The sequence below is a fragment of the Trichogramma pretiosum genome, unplaced genomic scaffold (genome assembly GCF_000599845.2).
Source record: "Trichogramma pretiosum strain Unisexual culture from Peru unplaced genomic scaffold, Tpre_2.0 scaffold47, whole genome shotgun sequence".
Classification (NCBI taxonomy): domain Eukaryota; kingdom Metazoa; phylum Arthropoda; class Insecta; order Hymenoptera; family Trichogrammatidae; genus Trichogramma; species Trichogramma pretiosum.
The window spans coordinates 920526-939790 of record NW_019640859.1 but is presented as its reverse complement, the minus strand read 5'-3'; the positions used below and the strand labels follow the sequence as shown (position 1 = coordinate 939790).

General features: G+C 41.9%; 1 protein-coding gene across 1 annotated transcript in view; it reads right to left on the bottom strand.

Annotated features, from left to right (window-relative positions):
* Positions 1-19265, bottom strand: part of LOC106654466 (netrin-1-like) — a 177765-nt gene that overhangs the window by 67563 nt on the left and 90937 nt on the right. Inside the window, exon 2 of the mRNA XM_014374379.2 lies at positions 15045-15233. Within this exon, the coding sequence (XP_014229865.1) occupies positions 15045-15233 (189 nt within the window). The remainder of the gene's footprint in view (positions 1-15044; positions 15234-19265) is intronic.

Sequence of the window (19265 nt, the reverse complement as noted above, 5' to 3'; positions counted from 1 at the left end):
AAGAGGAGAGAAGGTAAAAGAAGAAGATAGCCTGCACACGAGGCGCATTCGTTGCATTATTCACGCTCTTGAAACTCCGCAAAGGGACGCAGCATACACACATGCGAGCATGTCCTCTCTCTCGATTTTTCGACGCTGTTGCTGGACGTAGTTGCTGCTGTTGCTGCTACGCGTGCATAAGATATTTATGGGGACGCGCGCGCGTACACACACGAGCATCAGAGAAACCGAAAGAGATGACGGAGGGATTTATGCCATCACGCGCGGCTTCTTCAGCTTGCACATGATTCGCCCTCCCCCCCTACCCCCTCTCTGTACACTCTGCTTTAGACAGTGTTACGTGCAAGGCAGGCTGGCTCTCTTCGTCAAGAAGCTCATTTTTATTTTGGCTGTTTTCATTTCACTCGCGCGATTTTTACGATGCGGCTTGTATGCTAATTTTTTTCAGTCATGAAAAAAGGATTTTCAAACGGACAAAAAAATACTTTATCGAGACAAGCTGCACCGGGGGGATGAAAAGTGTCGTTTTATGTGTCTCTTTGTCACCGACTGTATAACGAGCAAATAAATTTTCGTAATATCATAGATTAAGAGGTAACAACGTCATCTCGTCTGTGTGCATCAGCGAGGCCAAAAAGAGGCCAAAATATACCGAGAAACGTCTTTATATACGAAGGAAAAAAAACGCTCAGCTAAGACTCGAGGTGCGGCGGTACTAGGAAGGCTAGAGTGCTGAAAATCCGATTGTGTGCTGGTACGCACTAGAAAAAAAAACCCCCAGGAGCGTCAGACAGACAGACGTAGACAGACAACTAAACTCGCTTATACACAAATACAGTCGTGGTAAAGATGAAAGTTCGCGTTATTCGAGGAAACTCGAGGAAACAACTTGATTCTCTATTTCTGCTATATTGCATGCAATTCGGCGGGCAACCTACCCCGCTTAAGCTACTCAGTTGCGCGCGCCTTCTAATAGGCACACGTTGGCTCAAGCTTTTTGTAGTATACAGAAACATCGAGCCCACTTAGGATAGACTCTGTGCGTTCGTAAATGTCTCTATATATCACGTCTGCGAGCTTCTACCCCGCTATATACAGTCGTCTTATCGTCTGTAACTAAGCTAGCTCCTTTTCCTCGCGAAACACAACCTGCCGCGAACAACCTGTAATTGGCCTTTGGCCGATTAATGTTGCGTTGCTCTGGGACGCTCAAACGTTAATGTCTTTCAAGAAGTGATTTGGCCGAAAATACAAATACTTCATCATATTTTTATGACTGTAAGCTCGAACGATGAACACGCCTTCCTCGATGCGATTTGTCGGAGCGTCGCATTAACAAACGCTACGACTTAATTACTTTTTAAATCCCTCTCGAAGCGTGTCTTACATCTATTAACGACCTGGTCGAAAAGTCGCGTCGACTGCTTTGTACAAAAGGCGCTGGCTGCAACCCACATGCCCGTGCATGAGAGCTGGTTGAAATCGAGAGCTCATTAGCTGCGAGTCCAATAACCATAAAAGACGCGAGCAACTCGAGGAGGGATTCGTTTTTCTGCGCTTAAGCAAATCTTTGCCACGTATGTAGTATCCCTACCATCGAAGCTGAACTTTAAAGACCATAAAATCATCTCACGAGCTCGTTACACATTGCATCCATGTGCGCCGCAAGCCTCTCTTGCAGCTCGTAAAAAAACACAGACAGGACCACCTCGACTGAAAAATGACTGTTTCACGCAAGCCCTGCGTTTCTATGTTCGGGGCCTTTATAAGTACATGATTTTAGGGTTTTTTTTTGTGGAAAATACAAACCCGAAAACGTAACTGAAGTTGCATCTTATCTTAGATATGCCTTTAGATTTTGGTTTTAATAGTGTCATGGTAATAAATGAAAAATGAAATATTTTACTTTCAATGATTGGGCGCTTATCAATAAAAAATTGGAATTGATTTTTCAAATGTATTTATTATAATTGTATAAAAAATATGCAACATTAATTAACATCAGACATTAGAAAATACTATAAATGTGTTTATCGCTATAAGTTTTGGTCTGTAGCCACCTAGCAACCTCGTTCTCCAGCTTCTCAATGTTCATTTTTTACATCCTAAAATTGAAAATTGGTAGCGCATCAGCTATAAAAATCCTCTTATCATAATCGCTCACAAATCTACGCACGAAAATAGACGAAGTACTGAACACGAAATTAGTCAGAGTCATATAGAAAATATTCCCAATCATATATGTCTGCGTTGCAGCTTGCAGTGCTGCTTTGGGTTGTAGTCGCCAAGCAAATTTTCCACAAATCTTCGCTCCTTTGCCGCTTAATGATTATTTTACAGGCCTTGTTCGGCATCTGTTTGCGTGTCAGCTCGAAGAAGAAATCAAACGTCCAGCGTCGAAAAAATCTTCTCGATAGGATCTCGCAAAGATGCAACTCGCATGCTTCTTTTGATCCTTTGGGGAGCTTACTCATTACATTCCTGTGCGCCAACTCCAAGTAGTCCATACACGTGAATAGATTTTCCTCCTGTTCGGCTTCTAACTGGATCAGATCGTAGAGCGACAGATCCCAACGTATAGTTATTTTTTTTGCTTCTCTCGCAAACTCCTCGTCGTTATACCAACTTTTGTCCACATCCGTCGACTTCTCGAACAATTCGTACTTATCGAACAATTCCATTATCGTCAGGACGTCGCATCGATACAGCTCGTATCCTCTTTTTTCAAGACGTTCGACAACAGCCAGAGTACCAGATGCTTGTGTCAACTTTGAATCATTATTATTACGCCACAATTTAAAGCACTTGTCGAAATGACTTTTACTTGGGAAAACGACTTCAGCACCACGATCCAGGAGTAGATCGACCGCATTCGGCATGAAATTCATCATAGCTAATTGCAGCGGCGTCTGTCCCAACTTGTCTTTCTCGTTTACCCGTACAATCTGCGGTATGTCGTCGATGACGTCGAAAAATATCTTTGCCAATTCAAAATTATTGCTTTTATTGCAAATCACGTGCAGAGGTGTTGATCCTTCGTCGTTGGCCAAGTTCGGATCTGCGCCTCTTCTCAACAGCAATTCGGGCATCTTCTGGTCGTCTAAACACGCGATTCGCAATGCCTGATGCAACGGTGTGTTGTTACCCAAGTTGTCACGGGCATTAACTTGCACCAGCTGATTGAATTCTTCGCAGACTTCGAAAAACATCTTCGCCACACCATCACTATGAGCTCTGGAGCAAATAATGTGCAGAGGAGTCGATCCTTCCTTGTTAGCTATATTAGGGTCGGCGCCTCTTCCAAGCAGCTCTCGGATGATCTGTTTTTTACAGCCATCGGCCACGGCATAGTGTAGTGGTGTCCGACCAAATTCGTCTTTGGCGTTGACCTGCAACGGCTGATTGGCTTGCTCGCTAATCTTGAAAAATAGCTTCACCAAGTAATCATTGTCGCGTCTCATGCAAATTAAATGTAGAGGTGCCAATCCCTTTTTATCGGGTAAATTCAAATTGATACCTCTCGTCATCAACAATTTGACCGCCTTCTCGTCGTTGCAGCGCAGAGCCCAGTTCAGCGGTATCGCATTCAACTCGTCCGGGGTATCAACGTTCAAGGGCTGATGTCTGTCGTTGCTGGGCTCGACGGCTCTATTCGCCGATTCTCGAACGGTACCCGTGAGAAAACGAAACACGAAACTGAACATAGTGTTTCTGGGCACTCACAAACACAACGCGCAATTGCTTATAATTTTTTATATTTTTCACGAAAATCGCTCGCTGCAACGAGCGCGATACTTTTCTGTTCACGCTGCGGCGTCGTAATGTGTACTAACTATAAATATCACTACGATCTACGGATAGAAATGATGCTATAGAGAGCTAAAACAGTAGAGATAGTAGTAGTCACGAGTAGCGCAAGCTGTATGGAGTAGGGGTCGTTGAATTCGGCAATCGCGTAGAAAACACAAATCCATCAAATTAGGGGCGTTGACTGTATGCCTATTTCTAATCTTTACTGAATTTAAAAACACCAGACTGGCGTGTTGTTTGACCGAGTAACCCGCATGAATACGCACAGATGTAAAGATACGCACGACACTACTGAGTTGCCGTAATTAGGCTGCTATCACCGAACTTAGATCGGGTGGGAGTCTCCACCGTGCGACTGCGCGGATTGATGCGACCCCGACTTCGCTATTTTTACGTTTTTTTCGCATGTTAGATCTAATGTCACACTGGTATACACTTGGGTATGTTAATAGTTCGGTAATGAGAAGAAAGCATAAATTCAGTAAAATAAGGGCAATACCTATGTCTGTGCGTATACTATTTTTATTATTGCCCCGTATGTTATATACACAGGCGCCGTCTGATAAGCTGTATTTGCTGTATCGTATGTATACTTTTAACTTATTTTTTAATTATGTGCAGCCATCAGTGTTTTGAACGGTTTTTTCTTTTCTTTAATCTTTGATTATGTAAGCACACGCACAGCACATGTTTACAAAACAAAGTTTTAAAACTCGAAAATAGTCGACCTAGAAAAAAATCGACTCGTTTGAACGCAAATTCGCCAAAATAAGTTTCGCGTACTAGGGTTAATCCGAATTTTTCTTCATACTTCTCGGGCTTTTTGCGTCTTGACATAGTGTACGTGCTTTATAAACTTTGATTTCTGATGGAAAAAAACGCGCATTTGTAAGCAGTATTATCGATTCTCAATTACAATTTGAATGATAAGTTAAGTACAAAATTATGAGAAATGAAAATTGTAATTATTGAATAATATTAAGATAATTCTAGCGGTTAATCTATAATTTGCTATTATACTGCGACGACCAACCAACACTTTATCTCTACAATCTGAGAAAGTCTTATCTTTCAAGTCTCGTTTTCTATTTACTCACCGCAAATACGCACTCACCAAAACGCCTTTATGTTATGCAGATGTGAGTTTCAAAAATATTATTTTCAAATTAATATAAACTATTATAAAAATATTAGCTTCATCTACTTACTAGTTCTCATAACTTGTAATTCCCTCATTCAATTAGAGTGAAAATTCCGTAGCATAAAAGATAACACGAACTCCAATTTTTCAATTAATGACATTTAATTATTTTCAATATTAAAATATAATTTATTCAATATTTTAATAATGTACCATCTGTCAGTATCAGCTATCATCATTATTATGATTTTTGTATAGTAAAAAGGAACATATCTTTGGTCAGAAACATATAAACTTCTTAGTAAGTAAGCGCGATCTGTGCGCCAAGTGGTAGTGCAAGTTAATTGAAAAAAACCGAAAGCTCACAGCAGATTGATTACATCCTTTTTTCTTTTAAGCTAAGCGCAAGAAACATTACACATCTATACGCGAAGAAGAAGAGTAAAAATTTTTTTCCAGTCTTTTAATTAAGAAGCGGAGGCAGAGAAGGACGAGTTTCAACGTTATATAGCATTTGGTAATTAGACCGACTAAAGAGGTATGAAAAATTTGCCTTCTGCATGGTGCGCAAGGCCGCCGCCGTTCTCGGTGCTCGCCCGAGAGAGAGAGAGAGAGAGAGAGAGAGAGAGTGCGCGCGCCTTAATTGAAATTTTTCCCCGACGCCTGTAGGTGGCAGGAGGCAAGAGTACAGTAGGTCTCCGCGAGTTAAGATACGATATGATGCATCGTTCGCAGAAATATGTACTCTCTGGCTGCAATTATATGGTCGGGAAACGATCCTTTTTCTCTGTGCGCGCTTTTTTTCAAATTTTTTACCGGATTTTTGAGTATTATATTGCGAGCTTTTTTGACGCTTCATCATTTTTTTGCAAATCGTTTGTTTTCCTCTCTTTTTCTCGCTCTCTTTACCCGCAGCGAGTCGAGTTTTGTAAACGTATTGTTTTTGTTTTTTGCGGGCTATCTTGCCGCCTATTATATTTCCGCGAAAGGCACGTACATGTATTCCTGAATGTGTATATTTTTCTGTTTTTGAACATAAAATAGACCGAAAAATCTGCGAGGAAATTGAATAATCAAAAAGTTACAATACATATTCGTTTTACAAGTGTACATGTATACACGGTGCGTTAGATTTGACCACACGCAACATACGTATTGAACGTTGAAAAACAGAAAAACGAATTCAGTATACGAGAGATACGTGCACTGCCGGTGTATTTAAATGAATTCGCTGCGCGGCAGTATGTGGGACAATCAAGCTTTTTTTCATTTTTTTTACGATAAAAATTGCGAAAAAATAATATTTAATAGAGGTTGCAGCGCGTAGCTGCAGCAGCAGCCGAGTAGATTTTCAATCAAGCTCATTTTTTAATTCTGACAGTTTGCTCTGGCTACGTATAAGGCTTTTAACCGAGGGACTGCCTTGAGCACGGCTCACGGGACGTTGAATAATATATGGCCATTATAAAAGATCATCAGAAATCTCATATAGATATATAAACGTACGGTTACTGAGCAAACTCGCATCACTTGACACGATAAAGCCCAGAGCAGAAATGAATATGCTAAGATTAGCCTCGTAGGTATACAATAGTGATACGAGTGAGCACCTCGCGACAGAAAGAGAGAAGGAAACAGGACATTATTCCGCAGACGTTTGCCACCGCGTTGAGAAATTCATCGTTGGAAAATTACTATCCGTACTCCCAACGTGTGTAATCCTCTGAACTAATAACATAAAATAATACGTCACGGTACATGCGAGCGTAAATCTTCAGTGGGTGATAAACACACATGAGCTTGGCTAATATGTATGGATTGGAATGTGAGTTTTCGTAGATTTGAGTTATGCACAGGACAACTTATGGTATTACCATTGTTATTCGGTATTCCAAGCTATGACCACGTAGAATATAGTTTTGTGTCACGAATCGAAAACTATTCGAGCATAAAGCAGCAACACTGCAACGTATGCAATACCAGCTGGAAATGATATCGAAGATGAAATAACTAAAGGAAAAACTCTCCCAGGTACAATTAGAAATTCCGTTTAACTCGAGAGATTAAACTGTTCATACTTTTGAACGTACGACTCAATTGAACAAGCATCAACGATCTAGTACTCGCACCAAACCTGAAAGAAACGTCGTCTGCATACGTAAATTACGCATTCACATACATTACGCATTTATTCATGTACACGGACGCATTTGATGAACCGTGCACACCGTGTTATAAGGCTCACTGCACAGCCCTTCCCCGTCGAGCATTTCAACAAAAATCATCATTCAAGTCCCGAGTTTTTCGGTTATACAAAGCGACTATACACCAGGTAGCTATACGCAGCGCGAAAATACGTCGACGACATCTAATTACATCTTCAGTCGAGTTTACGCGTACTGACCTATCTCTAGTTCATTGCCAAAAATTATACATGCCACACCAGAGTTTAAACATGGAAAAATCCAGAGGCTGCGTACGTATACGCATGCCGTAGTACGAGCTCATCCTCCCTCTTCCTGCTTCGTTCTCTTTCTTTCTCTTTTTTCTTCTTTTCCTGCAATTAACGTTCCACAAACAGAAATCTAAATGTTATATACGTATACCGAGCGTCCACCACCACCACCACCACCTCATAGTTGCTGGGTTGCTCGTAATAATTAATCTCGGTCTTTGAAGCGAACCAACGCGGGCGGGAGAGAGAGAGTGAGAGAGAGAGAGAGAGAGAGAGAGAGAGAGGCATACACGATGATACAGAGAAAGAGAGCATGGGTGCGCACGCAAAACTTTTGATAATCCACGAGTGTATACACGTGAAGCTCGAGTCACCGCACTGCACCCTCCGCTTCGGCCTTACGCGCGCGCGTCGCGTGTTTGTGCGATCGCTGGACACGCGAGCTGCTCATGCCGGAGATCGACGACGCGTCCGCGCGCGCGCGCCGACGATATATATATGTGTTATACGTAGGCCTTAATTAACATACGAGAAATCGCACTCCCTTTCTGTTTGCTCGACACACGCGTAACGTGTACATCTATAAGCACACGACGACGTGAATATATGCTATATGCTCTACATATATACCAACAACACCCTCTCTTCGGGGCCTTCCATCGCTGCTGCTGCTGCTACTATAATGCGCGTACAGCAGTTGTATGCGCGTGAGCGGATAAATACAGGATGAAGTTTACGCCCTTATCTCTCGCTGTGTGTATACGCGAGAGAGTATAGAATTTGTCAGCGTTGTACACACATAAACAGAGCAACGTACGGCGGTGTTATGCACTGTTTGAGCACCAAGAGCGATAACAGATAATGATTTTGCATATTATACCAGGAGCATTTCGCAGTCCACGTCCTTAGTTTTGACATTATTGTGCATGCGATGTACTACAGTTTGATAAGACGCTCGACGGCCCATATAATATTGGTGTGTACACGGTATTCAATAAACCATTTATCAGCATAGGCAAAAGTAAGCGTTTTGACAATTCTTAATTTCGACAGACAAATCGCAGTACATTTTACTAATGAATAAGCAATTAGGCGTGAAATTTCAACAACTTTTTTTTAATTTTTTTAGTTTAATAATTAATGGTGGCTTTGTGAGGTTCATCATGTTACATGAGCAGCATAAAATCTAAAGCCTTTTGTGCAGTCATTTTCAAATAGATAGGACGTAAATTTCTAAACTACAATCAGAATCTACAATCTTTTTAATTTCTATAATTATTATAATTAATATGCAATTAATATTAGTTGGGCTCATCAACGATAACGGTCGATATCGGTAAACTCAACCGCGTACGGGCTTCGATAATTCGACACACGCAAGCTCTAGGTGCGCGATGCCTCAGATTTCTCGCTTATCGCGCTTGTCCGCTCGCTCGTTCATTATCGACTTAACTGAATCGACGTTCTCGCAGTGCGTCCAAAAAAGTTTCATCTTTTCAGCTCATCGTTCATTCATAGGATCGGCCTCGCCGCATCGAGGCAATCAAGCTTTCTCTCTATCTCTTGCGTCCTTGCTCTTGACGGTGTCGCGTCGCTAGTAATAGAGTGAGTCGAACGAGATGGAGAACGTGCGCATATTTATGTGCATAAGTCGTCCCCTGCGTGTTTACTTTGACCAAAGCCTTACGAGAGGGTCAGCAGCCACACCAAGAACTATATACGTACACGTGTAGCCGTGCGAATACATTATTCGGAACCACACACACACACATACAGTACTAACATAAGCTTTGCAGAAACAGCAACGGAGTTCCAAAACTACTTGGATGACGTCGAGAGGAAGATCGCAGGACGACGTTCTGCTGTATGTGTCTGTGTGCGTGTGCGAGTTCAATATAGCAACGCACGCCGTCGCCGCCGCCGGGCTCGCTTTGAAATCCAAAACCTATGCTGTTCATGTATTTTATAAGCACGCGTGGCGATAGAAGCTGCAGAAGCCGCAGCAGTGGAGCGCATCCATACACTGTCATCGCATTCGCTGTGCGGTGTACTTTATGCAATTTCAATTTACTGCGCTGCAACTGTGCGCTTCGCTTATGCATCGCGAGAACTTTGAGCTTTTTGGGTGACTATAACGTTGTATATACAATACGCACACACGCTCGCACGTGTGTCTGCACAGCGCATACACTCGCGGCCCGGTGCGCTGATATATTTGGTTCGCACGCGTGCGTGTATGTTGAATGTAGACACGAGTCGGACAATTGTGCAGTGTCTTTTGCAAATGAGACTTTATTACTTTTAAGTTGCCATTTGTCAAATGATCAAAGTAAGTACAAAATGTGTAAAAGAGGATGAAACTGATGGTGCAGAGAGTATCTTGATTTAAATTTAAGAATACTAATAAACAGTGGAACGCCATAAAATAAAAATATAGTACTTATAAATATACAAATCAATGGACAAAGATAAGATAAGAATAAAAATATAATACTAATCGAATATATACTAATTGAAAATGTTTTGCCACTCGCGAGTTTACAATACTCTATCTATTGATGTGATCAGAAAGCTCATAATCAAGGATGACACCTTTTATGACAATGAATCTTGTTACAATTTTGAATTATTAATCCTTACATTTCCCGCCAAAAATATGACTAATTTTTAGAAACAATAATCCATCAACGACGTGCCTTTGCATCAAAAGATGCGCGAGCTCCATACAGACATAATACGCGCGATGCAGCCACGAAAGCAACAGCACTGCCTCGTTCACTGTGCGCACCTCTAAAATGTGTATATCTATATATTGTCGTGTGAAATGTATGTGCAATATATTTATATAGGAGAAAAAGGAGAGGAGAACGTATCAGGAGCGCATAGAAAGCCAAGAGGTGTATACGCTCCGTCAGTCGCTCCGCGCGCGCCATGAATGGATACATACACTCACGTATGTATGTATGTATACATATAATATATATATTATATACATGTATATATCGCGCGGAGCGAATGTATACGCCATATATATAAATGCTATACGTATATACCCGTGCACCGGGCCGCGTACGATATATGTGTACTTGCGCTCGCTCGCGCGCTAGTCGGTGCAGAGGAGCTGTACGCCTTGTTGCAAACTGTATGTGTGTGTGTGTGAGCGCGCATTCACTACTGCGATTGCCCGGACTTTTTTTCGTAGCAATTACTGCTGCTGCATGGCAACTCGTTGAGATAACGGGCTATACGGTCTCGTAATAAACGTTTAAGCCGAATGAATTTTTATATCAAAAGATCGACGCATGTAATTATGCCTACAGATATTACATTATTATCACGCTCGCTACTTCTGCCTCTTTTTTCTTGTTTTGGCTGATATTATAAAATATGATCTACTCAATTTAAATTACAATTAATTTTTCTGTAGCGGCATTTGCTGCTGCTGTCGCTGCTTTCTAATGAATTAAATGAGATTTTATGCGTACAGCAATGGCTACACTATGAAATAGTGTCGATGCGTTAATGAACGAAGACGATATCGCATTTATGACTAACCAACATTTTTTTATTCTGGTTCGATTTTCGAATAAATTAATATAAGCTCATAAATACATAACGAACGGGGATATGAACCGTACGATCCACTTTCATTGGGTCCGATCGATATCCTTTGAATTTTTTTTTCGATATCATGATAGACCGGATCCGAATAAAATGAGGAGGCATACGAAAGAGAGAAAAATAAAGAGCAAGGTTCACTTTTTGAATCGAGATTAGAGTCGAAGGGACTTTACAGGTATATAAGCAAAATAAACAAGATAGCAGCGTCGAATGCTTTTATATAGATGCAGTGGGAGCTTTTTTGCTACCTGCAAACAATTTCTCCTGGGAGACACACGCTAATACATATACGTACTCAGACGAGCTTATCTCTCGCTATATAGCTTCTTGTTATTTCCCGTGAACGGATAGTAGTCAACTCCAGAAAGAGTGAAAGCAGTCTAAAAGTCAAGCAATGAGATCTGTGCTCCAATCGCATATGCTATGAAGCAAAGGATTCACTACATTTCGCGTTCGGAGGAAAATACGGGGACAGACGAGACGAGAGAGAAAGAGTGAAAACGTCGGATGGAAAATTAAGACGTGCAAATGTCGCGCGTGAAGCTGTAAGAAACGTCGGGCGCCCCGTGTACACGGAAACGCATGGCGCAATTTGTGTAAAGAGCTGCAGATTCCAAGTCACTCGACAAAAAGAGGACGGTGCTCCGTCTTAGCGAGCGCAATCTCGACACGAGCACAATCAGCGCCGGATAAAACGTCGTCGACGACAAAGACTCTAGAAGTGATTAGAAAAGTAACGAGCATCAATAATTTCGATTAAAAATTGTGCATCGATCGAAGTCGCACGAAGGAAGATTATTACTGTTCTAAAGAATTTTCGTTAAGAAATTATCGCTATTCAACTTTTATTTTTCTCAAATTTGTTTAAAAAACGATCTTGGAAATATGTAACGAGAAAAAACGCGTCTCTCGAAACAGTCTCATAAATCACCGAAGCAGCAACAACAGCAGCTCACCAGCCGATTTGCCCTCGTAGCTCCTCACTCCAGCTTGTTTTCTTCTTTTTTTTTCATGCCTCTCGTAAGGGCCGCGTGGCGTACGCAATATGCAAAAAGCATAAATATGTACGCATATAACGCAGGGACAAACAAAAAAAGAGTTCGTGTGTATACGCAGAACGAAAACTGCGCGTACTATGATGCGTACGACGTGCACGATACATCTCAAGCCGATAGCGCGTACACAGACACACAACATTATTACGCGCGCGTTGGCCTTTTATATTCGTCGACCGGTAGGCCGAGAGAGATCGCAGTTTGAGCGAAAAGTGTATGCGCGCGAGCCTCGCGCTTTGCGCATAATAGGCTTTTCTCGTTTCACGAGTGTTATTCAAGCGCAAGCAGAAAAGTTTCAAAGGCTCTCCCTCTCGCGCGCACGCATTACCGCATGGACAATGTTTTTTCTTCTCACTTTTCGCGCGCGCAAGCGAGCGAGCGTCGGTACGCAAATTTGATTGACATCGCTAGTATTACAGCTTTATTGTGCACATACTTGCCAGGCGTGCGTGAGGTACAAGCAGCAACAGCAGCAGAAGGTGATACGATGTAATTTGATAAATGGCGATGCATAATCGTTCGCTGCACGCAAAAGTGCGAAGAAACTCCTTTACATTGATGACTATGTTTCGACTCCACGATGTAAAAGTGTTAAGGCTCATGAGCTTATGTCGAAATCCGATCAATTTTCAAAAATAAACGAGGCTCCTGAACATTTCGTATAAATATGTTGAAGGTCAAATTCAGTAGAATTATTGACTTGTTTCTGTTTTATTGATAAAACGTCGTTATAATGATGGGCTCGTTCATAAATTACGGAATGGCTTCGTGGGAGGGGGTCTTTGGTTTTATTACTGTTAATTATAAGAGAGGAGAAGGGGGATCTCACAATTTTTTCACGTAATAATTTTTTGCGATAACGCAACAATTATCTATTGTTATTTAATAAATTTCTTCCCTTGTTGACTCAAAAACTTGAAATTGAACGTCTAAAAGTTTTTGAAAATCCACTGCAAAGGTCCAATTGACGATTGTGCAAATTTTTCTGGGACATAACTGGGATACATGTACTATACTTTGTTTTCTTTACGTTCGGAATCGATTATGACATCTATCAATGGAATCCGAAACTCGCCTCCAATGAGCGTATACAAGAGAATGTCTCAAAATCTAAAGTAACTACACAATATTATTCTTTATTAAATAAAGTAACTCTGAATTTTCGTTACAAATTTTTAAAAATTGTTAAATTATCTAAAAAATGAGCATGGTTTTCTGGACTAATGGCACCGCGAAATGACCATATATAGACTGTGTAGATTCTATTATCAAAGATGAGCTCATTTAAGAGAATACAAACTCGCTGTTATTCATTATCAGCGTCGATACGAAGGATCGCAATTTAACTGCAGTTTTTTTCATTTTTAAGTCCCAAAAAAATTTTAAAAGCACTGGAACGAAGTTGAGTAAAATTTGGGAAATAAGGGAATCACTCGTAAAATTCTCAGAAATTATAATGAAACGCGACTAACGACCACGGATCTATAAAGCCTTAGCGGTATGCGTTGACTACGCCAAAAAGCATCACCAGCAGCAGTACTGCGCGTGAATTGCGCTCACTGAGACTGCAGAGAGTAACAACAACGCCAGGAGTTTTTCGTGCCAGACGAGTTTGCAAAAACTAGTGTATGTACTTATAGATATACGAGAATAAGTGAAGGTGATGTATGTATGTGCGCTCGATGTATAAACGCAAAATGCAGTACACTTTAGGTTACAAGTGTGTGTGTGTATGTGTATATGCGTAAGTGTAAGTAAGGCAAGACGGCACTTGCACTTGGCGAAAACGAAGGAGCGAGAAGTCGACGAAGAAGAAGTAGTCGTAGTAGTAGAAGGAGGAGGAGGAGCAGAAGCAGCAGCAGAAGAAGGCGATCTTCTCTGCTCTGCTCCGCTGCTTGCATTATAATGCGGTATACGTTAAGGCAGTGGCGTCTAGACTCTTTTCGCGACATAAATTGGAGCGAGCAGTTCGCCACTTTGTGTGTACACCCTCACGGTGTGTAGTTGGAAAAGAGCTAAAATACTCTCTCTCTCTCTCTCTCGCTCTCTTTCTCTCTGGCGCCCCTGCGGCATAGGTTTCCGACATAGACGAATTGTGTCGAAAAGCAGCGGCGACGCGTCGAATACTTTTCTGCATTGTATCCGTTATATGCGCTGTATGTACGTGCAAATGCGCTTTCTTTTAATACATTATAATACGTCCGCAGAGGCCCGAAGTGTACGTATACGAGACGAGATATGCGCTGTATACCGCGAGCGAGCCAAGGACGCGCGCAGCCTTCATGATTTATCGTTCTGGCCGAGATGTAAAACGCGCGCCGATTTATGATGGAGCTTCTCGCGCGTTATTATAAGCTTGTTGTCGACGTATCGGCGCGAAAAGGAAAAAGAGAGATTGAGGGAGAGAGGAAAAAAGCGAAGAGAGGAGAGATAGAGCCAAGACGCGTTTGCGGATGTTATAACGCCTTGTTTTTCATTCTTATACTTTTTTTTTATTTTCATATATTATTATGGCTATGTAATATGCCTGCGTTAAGCGAGCCAATCAAGAATTTTTCTATACAACGAACCATCGCATCGCAGCTTTTGCGCGCGGTTGTTGTTCGCTGTATATAAACGCAGCGATTGCCGAGTATATTTAAACGATTGAGCGCATTGCATCGATGACGCGGCATAGCGCGCGGATCGATAATCCAACGAAGGAGTAATCGATATTGTACATTATAATATATACATAAGCGCGATGTATAACGCAAGCCTCGAATGTCGCGCGATAATGGCGACTCGATACGCGACCGATAGTCCTTGTCGCGTCGGATCGAATCAAACGAAGCTCAGCCATGCACGCGGCACTCCAAGGCATGCGTGTAGTAGCCCACACACGCGCACAGTGCACCACAAATATAACATCGAAATATATTACTGGAATTAGCTTTGGTCATGATGATTATTTTGTACTTACGTTTGCACGCCTTGCGATGAGTGATGGGCCTGGCCGGGTCGCGGTAGTAGCCCTCCTTGCAGTAGTGGCAGTGCCTGCCGGCCGTGAAGTGCCTGCACTGCAAGCACACGCCGCCGGACACGCGACCCGACAGCTTGTACAGCTCCATGTTGAAGCGACACTTCCTCGCGTGCTGGTTGCAATTGCACACTGGAAAAAAGAACAAAGAGGAGCATTACAAACTCGGTCCGCTTAATACATATAACGTATATAAGGCTCATTCGTATATAGAAATAGTCGGAGTTTCCAAGTGCCCGCGAACTTCTGTCTGCCACTCCTGCTTTTACTACTTGGCAGACGCGCGCGGGCATTAAAGGTATATGTGCGCTTTATAATACGGGATAGGTAAGGTCGCGTTCGGGGGGAGGGGTAAACATGCCCGGCGGCGTTAGAAGCGCGCACCAACAACTAGCAGTGCTTTTCTTGCTCTCTGTAACGCACTCGACGTGTACGCAGATATACGTACTGTACGGCGCGTCGTACATAAACCATATCGCACCGAACTACTACTACTACTAGCGGACTACTACTACTGTTGTTGCTGCTGTTCAGTAAACACATAAATGCTCGCTGCAAGCTAATATATGCATGTGAACATGCATACGTACACGCGAATGCGTCTGTATATGAGCGAGCTTCTAGATTGCACAGTTTGATGAGATTGTGCGTCTCTCTCGCTGCTGCTCGTGTTTATTATGTACTCTCCCTCTCTCAGAGCCGGTGTGTATATACCTTGTATATATTATCATACTAGCGTGCATAAGATTCGGTGTGCGCTTCTGCTTTACACCCGTTCTCTTGGCCGCAAGCGCGCGCGCGTATGTGCGGAGCAAGAGACGCAATCGCGCGCTCGACGAAGATTTCACCTCCGAGCACGTACACGTATACATTTATATACTCCAGCGCAAATGCGCAAGATTCTTGAAGCTGCGTACATATTGCGTTTGTCTGTGTACGTTTGTGTTTGTGTGCGCTTGCCATAAAAGAGTTTTGTTTAAAGATCGTGCGCTGCACCTACCTAAATGTACGGGGAGTAGACGCGACTACTTACATTCATAAAGCTCCGATAATTTAACGAAATAAGCTGCCGCACACTGCGTCGGAGGAAACAAACGCGCGTACGCGACTCAAGGTCTTAATGCTTTCAATTAAAATTTAACGAATCCCTTGAACGGCGCACCCTGCGTACGTACATTCATGTACGTAAGCTCATTATATGCTTGCGAGCAGGCAGGAGCAGCAGCAACCCCTGAGCATAAAATACACGCGAAAAAACGTGCACATATATAGTTTAGGTTATACAGCGTACGTGTATAAATGCCAGGGTGGTGGTGGGAGTCGAGAGCTCGCCCGCGCCCGCCCGAGAGATTCGAGTCATTCCGATGGGTTCGTTCGTTCGAAAAAGAGCGGCTATTATGCTGTTATACATTCGATATGTGTTTTTGCATATACATACGTACATGTGCAGCACTGGTGGTATGCGCAACGTATATAGAAATGATGCTGCTGCTACTGCATAAGAAGTTGGTGCAACGTGGGGAAGAAAAAAAAGCACGCGCTCGAGGCTTTTATATAACATTCACAAGTCTCGACGAAAGTCGAGAGCGAGAAAAGAGAGAGAGAAAAAGAGAGTAGTAAACGCAAGAAAAACGAGACGAGCAGTCACGCGCCCACTCGACTTGAAGCTCCGCGACGAAATCGTGCTGTAACTCGATGGGACGCGCGGTGGAGGCGGCGGCGACGACGGGCCACTTATATTATGTGTACTCTTCGTGCCAGCCCGCGAATAATTGAAAGAAAATGCAGAGGTAAAAAAAATGAGACTCTCTGTACTGCTCTCTTTCTCTCTCCCTCGGCCACGGTATTTCTCAACCCTTTTGTCTTGTGATAGTCTTCGTGTTCTTATTCCTCTTCTCTCTCTCTCTCCCTCGCGTCTGCGGTACTATATTGCAGTTGCACCGCGACGATGGCTTAATAAGAAAAGTGCTGGTTTTGCATCGTTCCTTGAATGTGTCACCCTACAAGTGTGTACGAGCAAACGAGAGGTAGAGAGAGAGAGGAAGATGTGATTTGTCTTTTGTCTCGTTTACGAACGATTGGTTTTTAAGAAACAGAATCACAATTCGCGATTTTTGCTGACTTGCCGTTGACACAACTAAGGTTTAGCCAATTATTGCTATTAAATTTGTATAAAAAATTTGTATTAAATTTGATGATTCGATTTTTACTTGTGGATTTGACAGTGACATCTAGCGGTCGAGCTTCTACTACACATATCGTAACGAGTAATTACAATGTAAGAAGCTTGAAAGCTTTTCATTTTTACGACGCTTTACTTGTAAAAATTATTTCGTCATTGCGCGCAATTTTCTCAGTTTTCTCGTGTAACTCCTGAGCTTGCCATAAATTATACAGTACGCGCGAGGCCTCGTTTTAAAAGTCAGTCGGTCATTCAGATAACGATAAGATAAAGATTCAGATAATCTTTACACCCGAATGCAGAAAGTGGGCCGGTACACAATAAGGGCTAGAATTAGTTATGACGAAGCGCCATCGTACACGAGAATCGATCTCGCTCGAGTAAAACACTTGAAGGATGGCCACTTATCCAAGCGTGTCTAGTGATGATCCTTCCCTAGTGGTCGTCGTCGTCATCACCTCTTTAACGCAGTATATAAAAACGAGCTCCGCTTCGTATATAAACGATTATAAAAGGCGACTGGCAGCCCCCGTTTGATGCCACTGCTCGTGCCGCGTCCGGCTGCTCGTATCGTTGCACCGATGCACAGCGCGCGCATAGTCGGCAAATCGACCTTGATTGCACACCTTCATAATATGGTTATAGTACCTGCGCCGCGCGTCTGCGTGCTGTTAATAAATATACACGCGTATACCAGCAATTTTCGTTGCTCGCGATTCTCGTTTTTTCTTCGCACTCTCTCGCGCGCGTCGAGCGCTGCCAAGCCGATCATCAATTTTCGCGATTGGCACATTGTAACTGAATTTTTTATCAAGCTGTAGCATTAAATTGATTGCTTTCTCAAGATTATATATAATATGTATAGTGTACGAGAGACGAAAACGAAAGGAAAATAAAACTTTTTCGTATCGCGAAAGTGTCCTCTAAATAATGAACCCTGACAAGGAGAAGCGCCTCACACGGAGGACCAATTCTCAGCGAGTATTATATGCAGGCTTGACAATGTGCGAGAGCGATCACGACTCAATCAAGCGCAGTTGTGAACTGCTCTGGATGTATTAAAGACGAGAGGGCGAAAGAAAAAAAGGAACAACAAAAAGCTGGGCTTATCTCGACGAGCATCGACGCGAATATATATTTTACGCGTAATATTTTTAAATTACTAGTTCGAAGGTTTACCGTTGCCTGTCGGCTTTGTGTGTTATTATGTACGATATAAACATGAATACGAGTCACAAGCTTAAAGACAGACTTTGTTATTCAGTCGATTTATCGATTATCATTGTATACGAATTTCTAATAAATATATTTACTTATTGTAAAATTCAGCTTGAAAAATTAAACAATTTCTCTAAAACTATATACAAAGAATATATAAGGGGGTTTTTGAATAAACCATCACTTTTCGTTGCACTCATTTCAATCTTCATAAGAAATTGCTTTTCTAAATTTGTTGTTTACAACATAATACTCTTTCAAAACAATCATGTTTCATTTTCTTTCCTTGTATCATATGCGTATTTATTGATGGATTTAAATAGTATATTTTGCACCTAGGGAGTAAAAAACTGGAAAGTCTCAGAGCTCTCTATCATCGGAGGTTGATAATTACGTGCTCTGAGACTTTCTTTTTTCGCTACATAGGTGCAAATACAATTTTTTGTGAATCCCCCAGCCTAAAGTAAAATTTTGGTTTTGCCCAGCGTGAGTAAAATGTTGCTTTAGGTTGGGGGATCCACAAAAAATTGTATTTGCATCTATGTAGCGAAAAAGGAAACTAAAGGAAAGAAAAGGAAGGAAAAAAATGCAACTGAATGAAAAATAATAAATAATGTAATCAACTTAGTGAGATATTGACTGTTAGTAACTAATGTTATATTACTTTAAAAAGTCTTGAAATCTCGAAAGAACACATTATTATACCATTCTAATCCACGCATTCTAAATCTCTTCATTTTTTTTATTAATTTCTATTGTACAGA